The sequence below is a fragment of the Carettochelys insculpta genome, chromosome 14 (genome assembly GCF_033958435.1).
Source record: "Carettochelys insculpta isolate YL-2023 chromosome 14, ASM3395843v1, whole genome shotgun sequence".
In the NCBI taxonomy this organism is placed as follows: Eukaryota; Metazoa; Chordata; order Testudines; family Carettochelyidae; genus Carettochelys; species Carettochelys insculpta.
The window spans coordinates 1217768-1240268 of NC_134150.1; the positions used below are offsets into that span (position 1 = coordinate 1217768).

General features: G+C 57.7%; 1 protein-coding gene across 4 annotated transcripts; it reads right to left on the minus strand.

Moving 5' to 3' along the window:
• Nucleotides 1–122: 122 nt before the first annotated feature.
• MATCAP1 (microtubule associated tyrosine carboxypeptidase 1) lies at nt 123–22233 on the minus strand. Of its 4 annotated transcripts, XM_075008871.1 has the most exons (9): nt 22117–22152; nt 16186–16286; nt 13937–14575; nt 8677–8820; nt 3295–3427; nt 2344–2523; nt 1799–2104; nt 1010–1107; nt 123–583 (listed from the first exon to the last, which is right to left on the minus strand). In XM_075008871.1, exons 3-9 carry the CDS (start codon nt 14504–14506, stop codon nt 419–421), a joined length of 1596 nt encoding a protein of 531 aa, XP_074864972.1. In that variant the 5' UTR covers nt 14507–14575; nt 16186–16286; nt 22117–22152; the 3' UTR covers nt 123–418. The 4 variants fall into 4 exon arrangements, with proteins under 4 accessions (XP_074864972.1, XP_074864973.1, XP_074864974.1 ...); XM_075008872.1 differs by lacking the exon at nt 16186–16286 and having other exon boundaries at nt 22117–22233; XM_075008873.1 differs by lacking the exon at nt 2344–2523.
• Nucleotides 22234–22501: the final 268 nt, after the last annotated feature.

Here is a 22501-nt window from a genome sequence, read left to right on the forward strand (position 1 = left end):
CATAGTCAGGCTGCAGCCCTCTCTGGGGTTCTGACACCACCACTTCTTTTCTCCAGCTGGATTGAGCTGTTTTACTGTCTTCTTTCATCATCTCTCCCCTGCCCGCCCCCCCCCGCCGCATGCAGTCCCCGCATTAAAAATCAGCCCCCCAGAGCACCTCACCTGGCATGGCATGCACCTTAGCTAGTCTCCCCCACTCCATGCAATCCCTGTCCCCCAGCCAGCTCTCCCATGGCCTCTGAAGGGCTGGGGGAGGCTCTGAGCTGACAGGCTGCTCCCGGTGAGAGTGGGCTGCCTGAACAGTCCCAGCGTGAACCCCCTGCAACGCTTTGTGTGCAGACACACGCGAGACAGCTCCCTTTTGTGCCCAGGGCTTCCTGGCTGGGGGGGGACAGGCTGCTCAGACCTGCCCACCCCATCAGTCTGGCAGCAGCTGTTCTAGCTCCTCCTGGTTCAGCCTGTTGGTGACCATGATGTGCTCAAGCTGCTGCCTGTACCGCTCCAGGTCCCGCATGAAATGGGGGATTCGTGCCTTCTCCAGAGCCCCAAACTTCTTCAGCTCCTCTGTATCTTCATAGGAGACCTGGGGGAGAAAACAGCCCTTGCAGGCAGCAACCCAAGGGCCTTTGGCTTCACCAGCCTGCTATAGCAACTGGGCTGGGCTGCTGATGTTCACTGTGACGGGCTGGGCCTTACCACGAGGGCACCACACCACAGCCCCTGGGGACCGATTGACGCTCCCAGGAATTCCAGGTACCTGAGCTACACGGGCCTACCCTGACCTGGTTGCAAACCACCAGCTCCACCCAGGGCTCACTGCCGTGTGTGACCGACACTAAGGATTGGGCCTCGCGTGACAGCTTCCCATCTGGAGCAGAGTTCGCTCAGGTGGAGATGGGGCAAGGCCTGGCAGCTCAGGCTGGGTGCAGGAAAACACCATGTAACCCGCCCGCAAACCACAGCCCGTCCTGCAGCAGCTCCATTGCCAGGTGCTCCCTGGAGGCTGTACCTTGCCCAGCGCTGCCAGCAGCCGGAAGTCGATGGTTTTCCGATGGCGCAGGATGCGGAGAATTCCATCCAGGTACACCTGATCCTTACTGAAGCAGCCTGGGAGAGAGGAAGGGAAGGAGACAGGTGGGAGTCCAGCCACCTGCCCAGGCGCTTGCTGCCGTGGGCCCCACCGTCATGGCGCCCTTGTGCAGTCAGCTGGGGCATGACTGCAGGTGGGCACAGACACGGTCCCGCTGCTGCTCCTCAACTGGCACAGCCGCAGTGAGTGGTGGGCTGGTTACCCGCCCCAGGTACAAACCTGCCCCGGCCCCAGGTGTGTACCGGGGGCAGCCAATGCCCCAGAGGCGCCGTACCCACGTTACAGCTGGCCAGTCTGCAGCCCTGGCTGATGTGAGCTCTCACGGCCTGAAGCCACTTACCTCACACGGGACAGTGTCACCTCTGGGGTGATGCAGAGTCACAAGCCAGGCTGCTCTCTTCAGGGCAGCCCCTCCCTTCCCCATTCCGCAGCCACAAGCGGGGCTCAGAAAGGCCCCCACAGACTGCACCAGCCAGAGCCGGGCCCAGCTGTGGCAGCCGGACAGGGCCGCCAGTGACCCCACGCTGCCCAGTGGCCTTGTGGAGTTCTCATGCGGGAGGCTGCGCTGATGGGTGTCTGCCCCAGCCCCCCACCCTCCCTGCTCACCTCCCCAGTTAGGTGATCTGCTCCCCGTGCAGCCGCCGAGGAGAGGCACAGAGACGCCCTGGGCCTCCCCCCCGGCTGGCTCTGCAGCGGCGCTCTGCCTACCTGGCTGCGAGGTGTCCGTCTGGCCGCGCTTGGCCCGCACGCAGTACTCCCAGCGCACTCGGGCGTCCTGGGCGTAGCGCTCTAGGTGCTGGAAGAGGGCGCTGAAGGACATGCGGCTGGCCTGGTGGACGGTGTAGTACAGCAGGGCCGCGCGCCACAGGAAGGGCTGCTTCCGGAAGAGCACGCTGTGCAGGCTGGCCAGGCCTTCCTCCGTGGGGTTGGCAGGCTTCAGGCCGTACCGTTTACGACCCTCTGCGCTGTGCCAAGGCTGCCGGGCGTTGTTCACCCCACGGATGTAATGGGTGCCTAAAGATGGCGAGAGAGAGAGAGAGAGAAACGAGGCAGCTACAGCCAGTGTCCCCCACACCAGGCAAAGCCCCTGGGCCGGGGGATCAGGGTATGAGGAACACGGGGCGGGGAGGCATTCGCCACATGGACAAGGGACACAGCAAATCTCTCTCCCGCCCCGCAGCTGCTCCTGCCACAGATAAAAGTCTAACAAAAGCTCGTCTCTCTTGCCGAGCTGGTTCAATACACGGTATTACCTCGCCCAGCTGGGTTCTCGGACACCTCCTCTGGCGCTCCATCTTCAGGGCTACGCAGCCCGGCAGTTACGAGCTGTGCTCTAAGGTTTAGGGCAGAAGGCTGGAACAACACTCCAGTCACCCTTTGAAATCTAAGCCGACCCTCCAGGGCCTGATGGCTTCTCTGCCGAGTAGAACAAACTTCTACAAGTTCAACAGCTAGAAATTGAGAGCCCTCCCTTGGCCCCCGAGCCTGCAAGGAGCCCGAGGTGGCACCTTCCTGCACGCAGCTCCGCCTCAATTGCCAGGTTTCTCTTGCCCCAGCCCTGCAAACGCTCCTCAAGGGCAGGGCCACCTTGGTCTGGGCCTTGCTGGTTGAAAGCTCTGAGTGGGACTGGGTCACAGGTCTGCACTCTGCTAGCACGGCTCTGCTGGCTGCCAGGGGGCAATCCCCCAGGGGATCACAGAGGCCTTCAAAGAAGGGAGCATCCGGTGCGAAAAATTCTGAGCGGCTTCTCTGGGGGTCCTGCCCCTGCCTGCTGCCACAGCCACATCCTCTAGGGGATTCCCCGCACAGCGCTGATGCCTCACCCGGCCAACGGGCAGAGCCAGCTCCGTGGCGTCCTGGCACCCGTCCAGTCGGGCTCTGCAGCACCCAACCGCCTCCGCCCCCCAGCACCCTCCTCCCGTCGGCAGCATGGAGAGGCAGAGGTGCTCCCACTCCAGGTGTGGCTACCCCAGAGGCCAACAGAGAACTGCGGGAGGTAACACTGGTTCTGGGATGCGTTAACAGCAAGGCCGGGTGCAAGGAAAGCTGCCTCCAGGCTCTGCAACAGGATGCACTGCAGCCTGCCTCTGACCCTGCCCTGCAATGGCCAAGCAACACGCCGCTCCGTTGCACCCCCCCACCCACGGCCAGAGCGGCAGTTCCCCAGCGCCCTGCGTGGCCTGCGCCCGCAGCCCGGCTCTGACCTATTTCGTGGCGCAGCATGCCCTCCATCCAGTACTGCCGGGCTCCGGCCAGGTTGATCACCAGGGTGGGCCGGCTGTTCTCCACCATCATCACCGCTTGGGACAGCAGGTCCTCGGTCAGCTGAACCACCACCTGGGAGGCAGATGGGGAAGGAAGGTCAGGGCAGCGACGTGGCTGTGGACACACCCGGCTGACCCAGGAGGGCTGTCAGCTGGTACGTGCGCCATGACGAGACCAAAGCTTTGTGAGCTGCCCCGTCTACCCACAGGCAGAGCGCGCAGGCCTTGTCCCCTGGCTCTGGAAGCTGGGAGAGGGACCAGAAATAGCAGCTGCGGAGACTTTCCCCCGTCGCCAGAGAAGCCCAGGAGTCACCTCCTGGCTGTGCCCTGTGAGACACTTTGAACTGGCAGCTCACTTCGCCTCCACCACACCGAATCCAGAAACCAGGCCCATGCAGCCAGCTCCCTTCCCACGCCCTGCCCCAGGCCCACGCTGGCTGTCAGCCCCGCCGGCTGCAAGAGCCCATTCTGCCGAGTCCAGTCAGCCTGGGTGGCTGGATAGACTGGGGGGGTGGGGTGGGGGGGCTCAGGGGACTAGCTGGCTCCAGGCTAAGACTGTTACAGTGACCCAGGGGTTCACGTGTGCTACGGGCTTGGGGAAGTCTAACACGCCCCCCTCGCTTCTGACGGTCCAGGCAGCCACTCAAGACAAGCGCGGCGTACTGCAGCCAGGCCCTCAGCCCACGAGGGGAGAGGCAATTCTCGAGTTACACAGGGTGTGGTCCAAGAGGTGAACCTAGCTGACCTGCTCCGTAATAGCTCCCACGATGTCCCAGCCTCGAGGGGAGGAAACCACCAAAGCAACGCTCCACAGGAGCAGCGAACTCCAAACCAGGGACCGCCCCAAAGGGGAACGGAGAGGAACAGTCAGAAGCGTGAAATCGCTGCATGTGAAACCTCCCCCTGGGAGCCCCCAGGCTAGCTATAGCCCAAAGCAAAACGGAGCAGTAACAGAAGCAAACTGGCATCTCCTCCACCGCACCGAGCAAAGGAGGCGAGAGGCAAGAAGACGAATGGGCAGTCTAACCTCCCGGGGGAGGTGAGAAAGGAGCAGAGCCGCCGGCGAGGTGGGCGTAAGTTCTCCCTAGGCAAGCCGAAAGAGAAGCTGCAGTGCGACCTGCGAAAGGCACAGAAAGTAACCACCGCTTGGAAGTCAGTCAGAAGCAGGCACCCCACCAGGCAATCTGTGGTGACACAGGACAACAGAGGCGCTCACGGAGCCCTGCAAAGTTGCGGAGAAGCTAAACGAGTTCTTTGCCTCCATCTTCACAGCAGAGGGCGTGAGGGAGAGCCCCACATCTCAGCCCCACGGAGGAGGCAACAATTCCAGACTGAGGTGCCTACAGAGTTGGGTTGGGAACAAATTTAGAAATTACATCCAGTCACCAGGACCAGATCAAACTAGCTAGAGACACAAAGGGCCACAAGAAGATGCTCTCCCGAGGCGTTAGAAGCAAGAGGAAGAGCCAGGACACGGTAGGCCAACAAGGGAGAGAACAGTAACAAAATGCAGAAAGGGCAGACGTGCTAACTCACAGGTTTGTTGCAGTTTTCACCACAAAGGTGAATAGTGAGTGGACAGCTAACATAGTGAACGCTAGTGCAAGCAGGTCTGAGGCTAAATTAGGGAAACAACCAGCTGAGAACGATGCAGACAAGTTCGATGCCTTCGAATTGGGAGAGCCTGATGAAATACATCCCAGAACCCTCAAGGAGCTGGCAAGGAGATCTCTGAACCAGACAGAGACTATCTTCCAAAGCTCAGGGACAGCCAGGACGGGCAAGACTCCTAGGGTTAGAGAAGGGGAAATGTGGTGCCAATCTGTAACAAGGGCAGTAAGGACAACCCAGGGAATTACAGACCAGTCAGCTTAACTTCAGCATCCGGAAAGATAACGGAGCAGAGAAATCGAGAATCGAGCAATCAGTTTGTAAACACCTAGAAGACAATAAGGTAATAAGTAAGTCAGCGCGGATTTGGCTGTCGAGAGCAAATTAAAACCACAGCTCTCTCTTTGCCAGGGTAAGAAACCTTGGGGATGGGGGAACCCAGGAGAGCTGGCCACAATATCTCACTCACGCTTTGCCAGTGAGGCTTGGACCCCACTGGAATCGGACAGCTGGCATGGATTCTGGTATCGCTGCCAGGAAGCTTGGCAGCATAGTCCCTCTGCTGGGTTCTCTGTGAGAGCTGCTGCTAGCACACATCAGTCTCAGCAGACAATCGTAAAACCGCCTTCTAAGGTCACAGTTCCCTCTTTCAAGACCAAGTCTTTTGGCCGTTGCTTTGCAGGGAGGAGGGGAGCTCTACCCTGGCGGATGGCAGCCTAGGTCCAAGTGCCTTGGTCTTAGAATCGCAGAACACTAGGACTGGGAGGGACCTCGAGAGGTCATCAAGTCTAGCCCCCTGCCCTCGTGGCAGGGCCAAGCACCGTCTAGACCGTCCCCATAGGTGTCTGTCTCACCTGCTCTTCAATAGCTCCAGGGATGGAGATTCCAGCGCTTAACCACCCTGACAGGCAGGAAGTTTTTCCTCGTGTCCAGCCTAAACCTGCCTTGCTGTCAACGCATCCCAGAACCAGTGTTACCTCCCGCAATTCTCCTCCCCTCTCTGCCCTGCCTCGGTTTTCCACTCTGCACATGGAGGCTGGAGACACACCTACAGAGTACTGGGAGAGGTGGGAACGGGGGGCCAGGCACCCTCAGAAGGAGGTGTTGTGCAGGCTTTGCAGCAACAGGAGGAGACTCTGCACAGAGTAGACGCTAAGAGGGGGGCTGGTGGCACTCTGTCTCTCCCGTCCCTAATGGCAGCAGCGCTTTTGTAGTTTTCGGCGCGTTCGTCCCGGGCGGCACAGCGGTAGGACGGCAGCATCAGAACGGAAGCTGATAAAGCTGGTCAACCCAGTTTGGATTCGAAAATTGTCACCAGTGATTCTGCGCCTGTGCTCAAAGTGGAATTTCTCTCCTAGAGAATCTCACAGAATCTCCTCATTCCAAACAACATCGGCGCGCAAGAGAGCCCATGAGAGGTGCGGCCAGGAAAGAAACTCAAGAACTTCCCGTATCTCCCACAGACGGCCTGCCCTACGTTCTGACTTATTGCGAGACAATCTCTGCTCATCTTCCTTCTCCCGGGAACCCAAGATATGAGCCATGCAGGCAGAGAGGTGCAGACTGAGGCCTTTTGGCCTTGCCTATGTTGAGGCAGCCACACATCAGGCCGTACTACTGGGGAGTTGGGGAGAACGTATGTACCCTCGTGGCACATTTAAGAAGGATGGTTTGGGGACCAAAGGAGACCTGTTGCATGGTCTGAGCTCTTGCTAATGTTGTCTCTCTGGGGTCTGCAGTGCAGGGACTGCCCTTCAAGGCTGAAGGCACCTGGTGTTTGAACACCTTCATAAAAGGGAAAGTAGCTTCTGTAGACTAAATAAGCCCAAATCCCACAGCATCTCCTCATAAATCATGTGCTCCTGCCCCTATTCATTTTTGTTCCCCCCCACTGGACTCTCTCCAACGCATTCATATTGTTTCTGCAACGGGGGCCCAGAGCTGGACACAATGCTCCAGATGTGGCCTCACTAGTGCGGAGAAGAGGGGAATAATCACTTGTCTAGATCTGCTGGGATTGTTTCTCCTCATGCACCCCAATACGCCGTTAGCCTTCTTGGCTACAAGGACACACTGCTGACTCATATCCAGCCTCTCATCCACTGTAATCCCCACGTCCTTTTCTGCTGAACTGCTACTTTGCCAGTCGGTGCCCAGCCTGTAACAGTGCTTGAGATTCTTCTGTCTCAACACTTGTCCTTGTTGAACCTCATCAGATTTCTTTTGAACCAGTCCTCCAATTTGTCTAGAGGTCCTGCGGGTTCACTCTGGCTGTATATGGACAAATACCAGGTAAAACATTTTGACACCAAAATTGTGTTGCTAAAACAGTCTAACTCAAGGGAATAGTACCAGAGAGGTGGCCATGTTAGTCTGTACTCCAACAAAACAAAGCAGCAGAAATGTAGCACTTGAAAGACTAACAAAATGATTTATTCGGTGATGAGCTTTCGTGGGACAGACCCACTTCTTCAGATCAATCTCATTTCCAACACAGACTGACATTTATAAGCACAGAGGACCAAAAAAAAAAAAAAAAAAGCAATAAAAACTGAGAAACCGTATTGGAAATGAGATTGATCTGGTGAAGTGGGTCTGGCCCACGAAAGTTCATCACCAAATAAATCATTTGTTTAGTCTTTCAAGTGCTACATTTCTGCTGCTTTGTTTCGATTCAAGGGAAGACTGACGAACGGGTTTCTGCCAGACAAAAGGTGTACGTTCACCTCTCTGCCGCAGGTCACAGGCGAATGAAGAATTGCAAATCCTCTGACTCTGGGGTTGAAACAATGAATTTCAGGGGCTATAAGAGAAGGCAAAGGGACTCTTTGTCGTGTACCCGTGGCAGGAATTGGACAGTGTAATTACATTCATGAACCTCAAGCTGCCCCTCCTGGAAGCACTGTGAAGATGGGGCTTGAAGGTGAGGTACGATGGCTTTTAGACGGGTGGCTAGGTGTTAAAGTTAGGGTCAGTCTCTAAAAAGTGTGCCTGGGTTTCATTTTACATATAACCTTTATGTTTCCATTATCCTTACTCAGTATCTCTCAGATCTTTTGCCTCGCTTAAGAAAACCTTATGATTGTTTTCAGTACAAATACATCTCAGTTGCACGCTGGGTGGGGAACTGAACTAGAGAGACCAAGTTATTACTTCAACTAATGGCAATTTATTGGCAAGCCCGTGCTGAACAAGCCAGCCAGCGTGTGACGGACACTGCAATGCAAAGGGAATCGGTGACAGTAAGACAGATTCTGCTGAAAAGAACCAGGCTACCCAGACTGGAATTAAGACTCCGGTGCGTGTAGTTAAGCACTGGGACAACTGACTATGGCTTGGGCTGGCTTCTCCATTACTGGAAAGATTGTTAATAGTACCAGCGAGGTGGCCGTGTTCGTCTGTACTCCAGCAGAACAAAGCAGCGGAAATGCAGCACTTTACGGACTAACAAAATGATTTATTCGGGGATGAGCTTTCGGGGGACAGACCCACGGGGCCCGGTGGCTCTGGTGAGTCGCCAGCAGTTGGGGTGGGGCTGTGGCGATTCTTTAATTTCTGTTGGACACCACTGATCTCTGATTACGTTTGGCTTTGTCGGTACCCATCACGCTTCTGAGTCCAACTCAGCCTTTCCCAGTTACCCCTCCTGATGCTCTGCTAGCAGCAGCTGCGGTGAAGACGCTTCGTAACCAAAATGAAAGCCATCGTTACCTCTCCCGCACAGCCCTCCTTCTGCATGTACTTCCGGATAATGGACCAGATTTGGGACTTGCTCAGCTGTCTTCCTCCAGTGGCCACTTCGAAGTTCTCGTAAGTGCCGTACTTCTCCAGGACGGCGTGAATGATTCCAGTTGCCTGCCACACACACACACACACAAGAGAGCGATCAGCCGTTCCCTCTGACCGTTTCAAGGGCAGCCTCCACAGCTCTCCTTGGGTTTAGCCCCGTTAAAAGAACACCTGGCAAGACCCAAAGGGGCAGAAAGAAGCTGCATATCTTTCAGTGCGTTACCACATAAAGGGTAAACAGGCAGGTAAGAGCTGGTTGGGAAGTTTTCAGCATGGTTTGTTTGGGTCAGAAAATGGCATTTTTGGGGCAAGTTTCTCAGAACCAGGCTGGATTTGCTGGTCAGAACCAGAGCCTGCTTACAAAATAGCCCCAAGCACCTGCAGTCAGGCCCCTCTCCTGGGCCAAGGAAGACACAGGTTCAAATCTGATTCTGAGCGGGGGCTTGAACTTGGATCTCCCACCTGAGAAGCGAGAGCCTGAGAACTGGGTGAGTGGCTGAAGCAGGACTCCTGCTCCCCACGGCTCACGTTCAGCCTGAGTCAGCGTGGAAGCAACTTCAGTTGCCAATGGAAGTTTGCTGCAGGCGATACACAGAAACCATCACACCGGGCGGCACCTGCTCTCTCGACTGTTTCCTGCCCTTCAGATCTGCCAGTCCTGAGCCTTGGCAAAATAAGGCTTTTTGCCGGACTGGGTTGTGGCAGGAATGACTTCCCCACTTCGTAGCACAGGCATCGGCTGTTAGACCCTTCAGATGCTTATCTGGCTATCCCTAGAGAGTCCCTGTAACACCGACCTGGTAGTTACCTAAGAGTTCCCTGCTCCGCTGTCACACTTTGCCTGACCACGGAAGATCAACCGCTCAGGTGCGACGTCCACCCCAGAACTCCTTGTGAGCCACGAGCATTGGGGAAGGTCGAGGGGAGGGGCGCTCCCATGGACCTTCTGCCGTGAAGACAGCTGCGGAAGTCGACGGCTGCAAAGTCGATTTTAGGTAGGTAACTGGCATACCTAAAACTGCGTATCAGCCATCGACCTTCCGGGTGAGCACAGACCCAGCCTAAGGCAGCTCGCGAACAATCCAACCACTCAGACCGTGCTGGGGGGGTTCCCTAGGCTTTTGCACTCGCCGACAGGAAGTTATCAAAGAGCAGGAACCAAAACGAAATGCACAGAGCAGCAAGTCACGAGGGCCGGACAGTATTTGTTAGGGATGTTAACGTTTAACCGGTTAGCTGGTGGGGGCTAGGGCAGGTGTGGGGCTGCTATGGGCAGGGGGTTGCTCCAGCCCCACAGGGCCCACCGCAGCGGGGTGGGGGGTGCTACAGTGGGGCCGAGGCAGCCCACCTCTATAGCGAGCCTGGCCTGGGAGCGTTAAAGGCAGGGATGCTCTAGCTAGGCCAGAGCAGCCCTGGTCCCCGATGCCCCAGGCATGCTGCAGGCAGGGGCGCTCCAGCCTGGCCAGAGCAACCCCGTCCATGGCCTCCCCAGCTTCCCCGTTTAATCCGTTAACTGGCTAAACCTAATGGTTAACCAGTTAATTAATTACCAGGGATTTTACACCCCTAGTATTCATCTAGGAACTTAGAATTCGCTTCTCGGCTACGACCAGAAACATGCACTGCCCTAAAAACCAGCGGCTTGCAGCAGGGGACTGTTCGGGACCCTATGAGTCACAGGGTTGTGAGCCTTAATGCAGTGCAAGGAAAGCCGATTAAAACTGCGCTTGAAGAAAAAGATACAACCACACAAACAACAGGTGGCGGGGTGGCTGCAAGCGAGTAGCTGCTTCTGAGCTGTTTTTATGGCTGTGGAGCTACAAAACAATGGAGACAGAATCCGTGTGCAAGATACAAAAACTGTGAGAAAGAAGCAAATTACAAAGCCAGGAGGTGAGAGGCAACGGCTGCTCAGGGTTGTGAATGTGGCAGAGTATCAAGATGCTTAGGAGTAGGAACAGCCAGGCAATTTTCAATCCTGACAGGGATTGCTGGGTTCTCTCAGGGATCTGTGTGACAGCTGGGGTTGAAGCTTTCTTACCTGGACTCATGGGAGAGGTGCGAGGTGGCCACGACTGGAGAGGGTGAAGGGATATACATCCGTCAGGACCAGAAAATTCAGACTGAACTGGCCATTTAAAATTCAGTCTTGCAATGCCAAGCGGTGCTCATTGGACGGGATAATTTGGATTGTTCCCAACCTTCACTGGGGTGGAAGTTAATGGCCATGGCCCAGGAAAGAGACCTGTGTGTCACTGTGAGCAGCTCGCTCTGCAGCCTCAGTCAAAGGAGGCAAACAAGGAAAAGACAATCAGCGCCTTCCTGGTGCTCTGACATAGATCAGCCCTCGCTCCCTTGGGGTGCTGGGCTCTCGCTGCTCACCCCAGCTCAAAGCTGTCGCAGACGCCGGAGCAGTGGCAGCGACTCGAGAGTGGAAAGTCGTCCAGGTAAGGAAGACAGACCAGCCTGGGGCTTACTAGTTCAGAGGGCAGAGGAACAAGAGGTACGGCAGAGATGTGACACAGCGAGGTCTGAGCGGTCCCGACCTGCCCACTCCCAGGACCACAAGGGGATATACTGCGACTCCCCGTGAAAGGTCACCCGTGCTACAGACCTCCCAAGGGCACAGCTGTGCTGCTGCCGCGTGCCGCCGTAACAGCTCTCGTTGGCAGACGTAAGTTATCCCCAAGGAGTAGCATCTGCTGGCTGGCCAGCGTCTCCCGGGGACAACGCGCTCCTCGTGCCAGCTCTGGTCGGGGAAGCTTATGTCGGTCGGGGGAGAGGTTGTCCCTACCCCGACCAACGAAACTGCTAATGCAGATGCAGCCAAAGGCAACAGATCCGTAAAAATGACTTTTACAAAGCCCAACACGCAGCCCGCCTGCGGCTCTCCCTCTCACAGAAATACGCCCCGGCCCAACAGAGCTGGTATGAAATGCCAGAGCATGAGAGACAGGGGCCAAGAGCACCCACAGGTAGCTCAGATGGATGTACTGGCTGGAGAGCAAACCCAGCATGCGGCTGTCTGCAACTCATCCGCTGCGAGCTGCGGAGAGGTGTTTCCTGTGAGCAGATGACGTCGCTCTCTGTCGCTGCAGGACTCCTCCCACCTGCCTCGTGCCTGGGATCGGCTGCTGTTTGAGACAGGACGCCAGGCTAGAGGCTTTGATCCAGGCCCGCAGCTCCTAAGACGGAAGAACAGCTCTCGGGACTGTGGGATCCCAGCCCAGTGATGGCCTCCTGGACTGCAAAAGAGTCTGGTGAAGAACTCGGGCACCGCCGCTTTCTCTGGAACCTGGGCCACCCTGAGCCCTCTGGAGACGAGTCTTTAGGGGCTGGAGCTAGAGTGTGGACTTATGCATGTGCAGCGCAGCCGCTTACCTGCTGCATGCTTGCCGAGAGACGCGTTCGCCGTATTTCAGACAGACAAAGGGCGCACTTTCAGGCCATGGGCTGGCCAGTTTGCAGTCGGTTCTCGCAGGCACATGGCTGGACACAAGGGGGGCGAGTGCCCCACTCCTGCAAGGAACGGGGTGAGGCAAGCTGGAGGGAGCCCCCATCGCACTCCAGCCAATGGATGAAGGGCTCCAGGGGAGCCAATCAGAGGGCAGCTTGCTGGAGCAGCTAGAACAAGCACCTGGGTACAGCAGGGCTGGGCAGGCTCTGGGGAGCGAGGGCAAGGCTGTCAGGCTGCCGGCCCCAGTACAGGGGCCTGGAAGGTGCAAGGGGTCCTGGGGCAAGTGGCCCAGAGAGTGAGGCAGTGGAAGGGGAGAGGAGGGCCAGGCAAGGCTGCTCTCAGAGGCTACCTGGGCTAGGACTCAGAGCAATGGGTGGGCCTGAGTCCTTCCCTCCCACCTTGCACCGCACCCAGCCACACCAACTGTGGCCCAGACAGGCTGTGCCCTGCCCCTGAGGCAGGGGCTAGGGAGAGGCTGCAGCTGGCCATAGTCATATCGGTGGGCACCCTGGGCAAAGACCACTGACGTCCCTGCAAGAGGGCCGGGACCGCAGTGAGCACTGCCGGAGGGCGGTGTCCGAGGAGGACCTGTCCATCCTGGGAGCGACGCTGGTCCGGACTGGGGTACGAGACAAGAGTGAGGAGCAGTGGCAGACGACACGCTGGCCAGAGAGAGGTTCCCCCCACGGAGAATGAGCTAATTCCCTCATCGACCAGCTGGAGGCGCGGGGCAGTGAGTTCGCCCCATGACAGGGACTATTGGCCCATCTATTATCAGCGTCTCGGCTCTAAGGCACACGGAAGACTACGAGTGCATGCGGACGTACGAGTGAGCCGCGCACGTTCACCTCAGTCTCCCCTCGCTCAGGTGACTGAATGTTATTCGTTCAAACATACAGACTCAGTCACCGTGTGTGGCACAGACCAAGACTGGAAAAGTTCAGCCCACGAAGTGAACGTTTCAGAAAGTTATGAGCAACCAAAACGGGAGGCTGAGCTGGATGCTGTTACACAACCTTAACCGCAGCAGAACACAGCCCTCGGCCTCCGGGATACTCCCTGAGAAAAGAGCCGAGTTGCGGCTGCTGCCCCTCAGCGGAGCCGTCTGCTCTCCCTCGCTTTCCCCCCGCAGCAAGCTCAGTCTTTTGCATCTGAAGGCCAGGAGACGCACTGTTCAAGTGTTGCCTCGCACACAGGACAAGCACAGCCCCTCCAGCTCTTAGGTGTGCCGTTCCTTCTTAGGAGGGCACTTAAACTACACAGAAATCACTGTAAGAAGTGCCCTGGAGCATCTGTAACAGCAGCTGCGCCGCTGCAAAAAGCAGGACGTGTAGCTGGTTGTGTGCAGTGTGATGTGTCAGCCAGCAGCAATCACCCTCCATACCGTTATTTCCACACGAACATTTTCCACTAAGTGACCACGTGGGGGGCGGCGTTAGCTTTCACGTGGGTCGTTATTTGTGGTCCACATTGAAGTAACCGGCTCAGAGCTCCACAAATTCGGGCCTGGCCCAGAACTGGCATCCCCGTTTTTCAGCCTAACCCAAACACATGCAGACTTTAGAGAAGAATCAAATCTGGGCTTTGAGGAAAAGCCATGTTGCCGTCCTGCCTATGCAGAGGATTACCAGTTGCTCCATAAAACATAAACCTAGAGGAAATGAGCCAACCTGCTCCCTGTGCAGGAAGCAAGGGGGAAGGGGTGTTTAAGAGACAGGCTTTTACCTGCGTGATGAACTGGTCTGAGGCGTCTCTGTATTTCTCCAGCACAGCTGTGGGGACCGGCTCCTCGTACTCAAACTGCGGGTCGTAGGTGTAACAAGACTGGAAGAACTTCTCTCTCTCCTCTTCGACGTTCAGTGGCCTTAAGGCCACCAGCAGGCAAGGACTCCTCCTGCCGATGCTGAGCAGCTCAGCCTTTGGCCTGGCAATATGAGGTAGTGAAGCTGCACTGCGGATCTGCGCTCGTGCCCGGCCACTGCTATTCACAGTGCAGGTGCTCTCACTCCGGCGCATCCAGCTGCAGGGGCTGGGGCAGGCAGGGCAGGTTTCTGACAGCCGCCGGACCTCGGGCCTTGCTCCTGAGGCCTTGGTGCACTTAGGCTTGGTAAGTGTTTTGGGCCCTTGGCCCAGGTGGGCAGGGGCTGAATCTGCAGATGGTGAAGGGGAGAGGTAGGAATAGAGTCGCAGCCCATTGTGTTGAGAGAACTTTTTCCTGGCCTGCCCACACTGGGGGCTGGCACTTAGGGCATTGCGATGCTGCTCATACGACTGCGTCCCTGAATCCAGCACCATCTTCCGGTGTTAAAATCCTTGGGGAGATGACATCAAAGCAGGCTCTCCGCTCTCGTGTCAGCCTCGTACCTACAGACAGACCGACACAAAGAGATGCAGGAACTACTCAAACAACGGCCACGGAGAAGTCTCCTGGACACCAGCACGCTGTGACTGGTGACACTGTGGTCAAACAATACGAGGAACAAAGTCAGGCAAATATCAATACCCCTCTCCTAACTTCCCGAGGAGACCGGCTCTTCCCTCCCACCAGCAGGATGTGCAGTAACCCCACACACAGAGACAAGCTCAGCACAGCCACTCTCTCTCCAGAAGAGATGAGCCCAAAAAGGACCACGTTACTTACAGCCTCACCTGCAGTTTTCCATATTCAAAATTTTAGCTCTGGATCTAAAGTTGTCTGTGCTGGGTCTGTCCCAGCAGATCATTGCCACAGTAAGCACAAGTACATGAGCAGCTTGTGCACCCCTCTCGTTTCTGAACCAACCGCGTCACATCGGGGAGAACCACACGCTGTGGTTTAAGTGAGCAGAAAAGGGGTCTGCTGCTGTAATGAAATCAGCGCATACACATGCTGCAGGGAGACATGCCCCGAGCGTGAGAAAGTGGATTCACTGTGCCTGTCCCATTGGTAACGCCCTCCCCCCAGCATTTCAGTCTGACTAGCGCTAGCTTTGCCTGGACAGAGTTGTCAGTGAACCACATAGATCTGGTATGGTTTAAAGGGACATTAAGAGTAAAACAAAACTCTGAGGCGCAGAGGTCTGCCTTAGCACAGTGGTAAGATCGCGAAGTTAAACCAGGGCTGGAAGGGCAGAAGCTGCACTTCCCACGTTAACGAGAGCGGTCCAGCAGCACGCCGTGGCCCTTTAGTATGGACTGGTGTAGCCATGTCGGTCCCAGAGTATTAGAAAGACATGGGGGGTGAAGCAGTGATTTTCATTGGACCAGCTTCTGACCTTTGGAGTTGACAGAGTTCTTCTGGTTGGGAAACACGCTCGCACGGAACGGAGAGCTCTGCGTAAGCAGCAAAGTTTGTCACCCTCACCAAGACACAGCGATTCAAGAAAAGACACGGGAGGAACCTCTCTAGTGCAGCAACAGCCGTAATCCGGCATAATTTCAGTTAAGCGGACAACCGCTTACGGCTGCGGCCAAGTTTCCCATGGTCCCAGAAAGTTTGTTTCCAGCCAGGACGCTGTTGTTTAGCTGTGACTTACCCCAAAAGCCTTCTAAGAGCCCAGGAGGCCGTGGCAGTGCGGCCAGGGTGCTACACAATATTGACCTCCCGGGGTCTGGCAAGTTCTCTCGTGGGGGACCGGTCAGGCCCCGAGGGTGCTGGATGAGAGAGGTTCAACCTGTATTACCTCACCCGCCTGGTCTCGTTAGTTATGTTTGTCGCCAGGCGCGCCATTCTGCACGTGTCGGCGAAGAGGCATTCTCCTCGCAACGTCACATAGCGCCACGGAGGCCCCGCTGCCTGCAGCGCCCCACCCTCCTCTCGAAAATGGCACCCTCTGTGCATGTTCCGGGGCCAAAGTCCCCCCAGGCACAGCCGGACCGGGGGGCAGCGCTCCCCTGGGACTGTGAGCATCCCTTGCGCTGGGCGAGCGGGCACTCGGGGCAGCCTGAGGAACCGCTGCTTCTCTCCTTCCCGGGGCGGACCTGCTGCCACTCACCGTCACAAAGAAGAGCAGCCCAGCGTGGCTGGGGAGCAGCATCCGAGAGCTGGTGGGGCGGCGGCTGCCAGGCAAAGGGCTGCCGAGGTGGCACAGGTTTGCTGTGGGGACGCAGGCGTGAAAGCATTGGGGTGAGTTAGGGAACAACAAAGCAAATTAAACAAGTGATCAGGTGTGATGGAGTGGAGGATAACTGTGTGTGTGTGTGTGTGGCTCACAGAGGGTGTGGGGCTCCTGCTGAGGGTAACCCTGACGACCAGGTAACGCCTTTGTACTGCAGACAAAGGAGGAGGTGGAGCCTGAGGGGTTTGAATTGGAACTGGGAGTTGGAAGCAGTTAGTCTGGGCTGAGGGAGAGAGAGACCAAGGAGGGGGCAAGGCCCCGGCTCTGGGGGCCCCTCGGGGCCTCCTCTCCCCAACATGAATTGGACTGGCTGTCTCTGCCGGCTGTACTGACTCCTCTGTATGATGCTGTGTCCTGTCGGCTAATAAACCTGCTGTTTTACTGCTGAGTGAGAGACTCTCCTGCCTACGGCCGGGGTGCAGAGCTTGGGGGACCCCAGAACCCCATCACACTGGTGTCAGAAGTGGGATGTTCTGCACCCTGAGGATGGAGCATCCAGCAGTAAGTGACCAGGGCCCCGGAAGAAGTGGGGCCTGCGAGACCCAGGTGTGCTGAAGGGCAGTGAGGTGCAGTTCCCCAAGGCAGAGGGGCTTGCGGCCAAACCCAAGCAACTGCGGTCGTGGTCCTCGAGAAGGGGTGTCACACCCGAGGAGGGGTTACTCCTGGGAATCTGTTGGAGTCGGTCCCAGAAGGTGGAGGGGCCGAGAGCCCAACCCCCAAGAACAAGTGACCCCTGAGGAGGCTGACGCTGAATAAGTTCTTCCCAAGACAGTGTGCTCATGGTCCCTGAGAGCGGGTGTCACACTGAAGAAGGGGTTCCGCTGGGAGTCTGTTGGAGTCGGTCCCAGAGGGCGGAGGGGCCTACGGCCTAACCCTGGGCAGCTTGTGACCCGCAAGGAGCCTGGCACATTGAAGGGATTCTTCCAGGAATCGTGGGGTGCAGAGGGCATCAGCCTGAGAGCCTGCAACCACGCTGAGCAACTCCGCTGTGAAGTGGCAGCACCTGGAAACCGAATCGAGATTAAAGAAGCTGGACAAGGCAGCGTGGATGTGCAGTGGCAGAGCTGAGGGTTAAGGAAAATCCTGCAGAGGTGAGCCCGGATTGGGGCAGGGAACCCTGGACTGCCTGGAGCTCTGAACCGAGTGGCCTGCCGCAGCTCAAGGAGGGAAGGAGCGATTCCAACCCATCATCTACTAGTGGCCAAGACAGACCTGCGAAGAGTTTTCCAGGCCTGGGCCGAGGAAGGTGCCTGTGTGTCTGTGCAGGAAAGCAGCTTGTCCACTGGGAATGGCAAGTTGTCTGTGAGAGAAGCTGCTTCACCTTCTGTGTGTGTGTGGAGACCAGCCGGGGGGCTGGGACAAAGGAGAGAGTGTCTCCCATTGTCTGTGTTGAACAGCAGCAGCAGCCTCGGGAGAGAGCAGAGCCTGCGTTTGGAAAAGGTGCCAATGAGGGAACTAGCCCATTGTCTGAGGAAGATTCCCCAGCCTGGGGTGGCTGGAGAAGGATCCACCAGACAAGAGCATTCCAGGTGTGTCTCTGAATCCAGCCATGGGGGCTGGAGCAGAGGGAATGGCTCTGGGATGGGCAGTGGTATCCCTGCTAAGGACACTGGTCCTTGGTGCAAGAAAGGTGCTTCTGCTTCTGGGGAAGTGAATCCTTTGCCTGAGCCTGTGGGGGCTCGAGATGGAGCCAAGATCCCAGAGCTGGATCTGAGGGCAGCTGAAGCCCAGATGGGAAGTGGGCCTACCTCTGTGTCTCTCAGGGGGGATGATGCTTTAACTTGGTCTAATCCAGTTAGGATCATCAGGGAATCCCAGAGACCAGACGATTCTGGTACTTGTTCTTTGCCTGATGCTGAGGTGTTACTGGGAGGGGGTGAGAGGACTCTGTCCTACCAGAGTCATCCTCTCGCCAGGACACAAGAACAGACGGGCAATGGAGTTACGCTGACTGATGAAGATAAAAGAGCTGGTAGCAGAAGGGAGGAAAGGGACCCTGACCTTCTGTCCGGTGGTACTGGCTGTCTGCCTGGAGGGGGATTACGTGGGAATCTGCCTGATGGGCCAGAAGTGATCCTGGGTGTAGGTGAACCCCAGGAGCTGGTTGTGGCTCAAGGGAGCAGTGCCCCGTGGAGGCAGACAGGGGTGAGTTATTGTTTGGGGGAGCTCTTCAGGAAGAGAATTTCCCTGAAACTTTTCCTGACCCGTCTGTGGGGACTGCAGAAAATGGGAATGAGGTGAAGGAGAGTGAACAGGAAAGGTGCTTGTCTGTAAGAGCCAGAGCAGCCCTTTGCCTGGGGAGAAGTTTGTTTCAGCTCCTGATGGCCAGGACCTGCCTGAGTGTGAAACCACTGGCTGTGCTCTGGAAGGGTCCAAAGCAGGCAGGGTAAAAGTTTCTCAGGAACTGGAAGCTGGTGCAAGTAAAGTAAAAACTATCAGGGAATGTGAGCAGCCCTGTGAGAACCAAGTAAAACAGCTGCACAGCCAATCTCTGTAGGATGCAGGAGAGCACCAGCAATTCCCCATCTCCAGATGGTGGAAACACTTATATTCTCATACTGGATTCAACTTCTGATTCCATGGGGAGGCAGTAGTTGGAGGTGGAAGGATGAAGGAGCTGTGGGCCTGGTGGGCCAGTAAGGGATAAACAGGGATTCCTTCATGTGGATTCTGCGTCTGGGACTCACAAAACAACTCTCAGAAAGCAGTTTGGTTTGCAAATTTCCAGACTGGCTGGGAGGGGGCATCTCCCTGAGATCATCAATGGCCCAGCTCTTGTTAGAAGGGAGGGCACAGCCAGAGAGATCAAATTTCCACCCCAGGGGGCAAGAGAGACTATTAGAACTTGATGGTGCTAAGAATGGCCTCAGCCATTTATCCCCAAAATACCAGATTCTCAAGGAGGTTACACAAAAGTTGTGGTCTACCAAAGAGCAACGTAAATGTACAGTTGCAATGGGGTTGTTCTGTTACTCACGCTGACTGCTGTAACCAAGGGGTGCTGCTACCAAAAGCTGTAGAATTGTACCATGCACTGAATGTTTGGAAAGAGCCATGTGACATGATGACATTGATGTAGAAGCATGAGTTGTATGTTGAAGGAGTCTGTAACTCTGAAATGTCACCATTGTTCCCTGTAACTAGTCTTGCAACCTCTGACATGAGGAGGAACATTCCAAACCTATTGTGTGGCATGGAAGGGGAAACTGAGGCACACAGCCATTGTGGTGGTCTGGCTGAATGCCAAGGGTGGAAGCATTTGTACCTTCCGTTACTGGACTGTAACTGAATTCCAGACATTGGCTGGAGCAGCTGTATGGACTGGTGGTCAGATGGGGCAGGACCCAGACCACAAAACACCTGTTTGATCTGTTGGTGCTGCAGCATCTGTATGGGCTCTGCCCGCCCGACTTGAGAACGTGGCTGACGGACCGGGGCCGAAGCAGCGAGACCAACCAACCCAAGGGAACTAAAGGGATTTGCCCGGCTGCATCACATGAAAAGGGCCAAGACCAAGCTCCTGACTTGGAGCCTCCCCCAGTAGGACTATGACGTGGAGGTGGTGCACATCAAGGGGAGAACAGAGGGTGCAGCCAATGCCCTGTCACAAGGGGAGAGCCCCGAACTTCCCCAGGTCACCAGTTGAGTGACCCCGCTCAGTTCGGTCTGGAAGGGGGGAGAGATGTGATGGAGTGGAGGATAACTGTGTGTGTGTGTGTGTGGCTCACAGAGGGTGTGGGGCTCCTGCTGAGGGTAACCCTGACGACCAGGTAACGCCTTTGTACTGCAGACAAAGGAGGAGGTGGAGCCTGAGGGGTTTGAATTGGAACTGGGAGTTGGAAGCAGTTAGTCTGGGCTGAGGGAGAGAGAGACCAAGGAGGGGGCAAGGCCCCGGCTCTGGGGGCCCCTCGGGGCCTCCTCTCCCCAACATGAATTGGACTGGCTGTCTCTGCCGGCTGTACTGACTCCTCTGTATGATGCTGTGTCCTGTCGGCTAATAAACCTGCTGTTTTACTGCTGAGTGAGAGACTCTCCTGCCTACGGCCGGGGTGCAGAGCTTGGGGGACCCCAGAACCCCATCACACTAGGTCACCGAGTCAAGCACGCAAAGGCCGGAATGAGGTTTGCCTCGTCCACCTAAATTCCCCTCCTTCCCCGCATACCTCTGCCATCCCGCCCATGCAGCAGCCTCCCCGGGCAGGCGCGTGTGGTGGGGATGGCAGGCCTGGCGCAGCCCTGGTGAAGGGGGGGCACTCTGAGCAGCGGTGGCAGGAGACGCTGCAGGGCAGCAAGGCAGAGTGTGCTACGGGGTGAGGAGATACAGGGTCGGCCCCAGGGTGTGGGGGGCCAGGGACAACAGGGGCACTAGAAAGAGCTATGGGTTGGGCACGAGGGGACCCTGCAGGGCAGGGACGGGGCTACGGAGTGAGCATGGGCCAGTGGGGGGCAAGGGCAGGGGAATGAGCTGGGGGTGGGAACAGCAGGAGCACAACAGGGTGGGGGTGCGGGCAGGGGGGCACGGTAAGGTGGCGGTATGGGGCACTGTGCAATGCGGACGTGGGGGTGCGGGCAGGGGGCGCTGTGAAAGGGGGGTGCTGGAGGGCATGCAAGGGCTGCTGTGAAATGGGGGCATTGCAGGATGGGCACGGGGTGGGTGTGTGCAGGGAGCGCTGTGAAATGGGGTGCTGGGGGTGCATGCAGGGGGCGCTGGGAAATGGAGGTGCTGGGGGGGTGGGCACAGGGGTGCATGCAGGAGGTGCTATGAAATGGAGTGCTGGGGGTGTGTGCAGGGGGTGTTGTGAAATGGGGGTGCTGTGAAATAGGGGTGCTGGGGGTGCATGCAGGGGGCGCTGTGAAATGGGGGTGCTGGGGACACTGTGGAACGGGGGTGCAGGGGCGCATGTAGAGGGCACTGTGGAATGGGGTGCAGGGGTGCTGAGGGTGCATGCAGGGGGCGCTGTGAAATAGGGGTGCTGGGGCGCATGCAGAGGGCGCTGTGGAATGGGGTGCAGGGGGGTGCTGTGGAATGGGGGTGCTGGGGCGCATGCAGAGGGTGCTGTGGAATGGGGTGCAGGGGTGCATGCAGGGGGTGCTGTGGAATGGGGTGCAGGGGGTGCGTGCAGGGGTGCTGTGAAATGGGGTGCTGGGGGTGCATGCAGGGGGCACTGTGAAATGGGGGTGCTGTGAAATGGGGGTGCTGAGGGTGCATGCAGGGGGTGCTGTGGAATGGGGGTGCAGGGGGTGCGTGCAGGGGACGCTGTAGAATGGGGGTGCTGGGGTGCGTGCAGGGGCGCTGTGAAATGGGGTGCTGGGGGGTGCATGCAGGGGGCACTGTGAAATGGGGTTGCTGAGGGTGCATGCAGGGGACGCTGTGGAATGGGGGTGCAGGGGACGCTGTAGAATGGGGTGCAGGGGGTGCGTGCAGGGGCGCTGTGAAATGGGGTGCTGGGGGGGTGCATGCAGGGGGCACTGTGAAATGCGGGTGCTGGGGGGGGTGCTGTGAAATGGGGGTGCTGAGGGTGCATGCAGGGGGTGCTGTGGAATGGGGATGCTGTGGAATGGGGGTGCAGGGGGTGCGTGCAGGGGGCACTGTGAAATGGGGGTGCTGAGGGTGCATGCAGGGGACGCTGTAGAATGGGGGTGCTGGGGGTGCGGTGGCATTGGGGCGCGGTGACCCCAGGCTGGGTTCAGGCCGGTCACGCGCCGGGCTCGCGCCCAGGGCCAGACGCCCCGCCCCTCCCCGCCCGCCCGCCAGGGGGCGCCGTAACGCCGCGCTGGCACAGCCCCCCCACCGGCCGCGCCTCTCACCCCGCGCAGGCCGCGCCGCCCGCCGCCGCCGCCCAGCATCCGGCCCAGCTCGGCGCGCCCAGCCAATGGCCGGCCCCCAGCCAACGGCCACCCAATCGGAGCTGGGGGAGATCGCTCCGCCCCTTCCTTCCCATTGGCCAGGCGCGGCCGCACTTCGCCCGCCCCCCCCAGCGGTGCGCGCTGACGCTGGCCACCCCGCCCCTTCGCTCGGCGTGCGCGCGCCCGGCCCCTGGGCGGCTGCTCGTGCACGCGCTCCGCCCAGCCCGGGGCGGGGCAGCGGCTCCTGGCGGGCGGGGCAGCCTGTAGCGGCGCTGAGCCCTGCGCGCCCCCTGCACGTGCGTGGCGGGAGAGTCGGCTGGGCCCGCCCCCCGCAAGAGTTGTAAAG

What these genes read in the sequence shown, in the direction of transcription:
- MATCAP1 (XM_075008872.1), bottom strand. Translation starts at nt 14,506, where the DNA reads ATGGTGCTGGATTCAGGGACGCAGTCGTATGAGCAGCATCGCAATGCC. An exon ending in CAGACCAGTTCATCACGCAG is followed by an intron (nt 8,821 to 13,936) that starts GTAAAAGCCTGT and finishes TGTGTGTGGCAG; the next exon opens with GCAACTGGAATCATTCACGC. An exon ending in TGCTGGCAGCGCTGGGCAAG is followed by an intron (nt 584 to 1,009) that starts GTACAGCCTCCA and finishes TTTCTCCCCCAG; the next exon opens with GTCTCCTATGAAGATACAGA.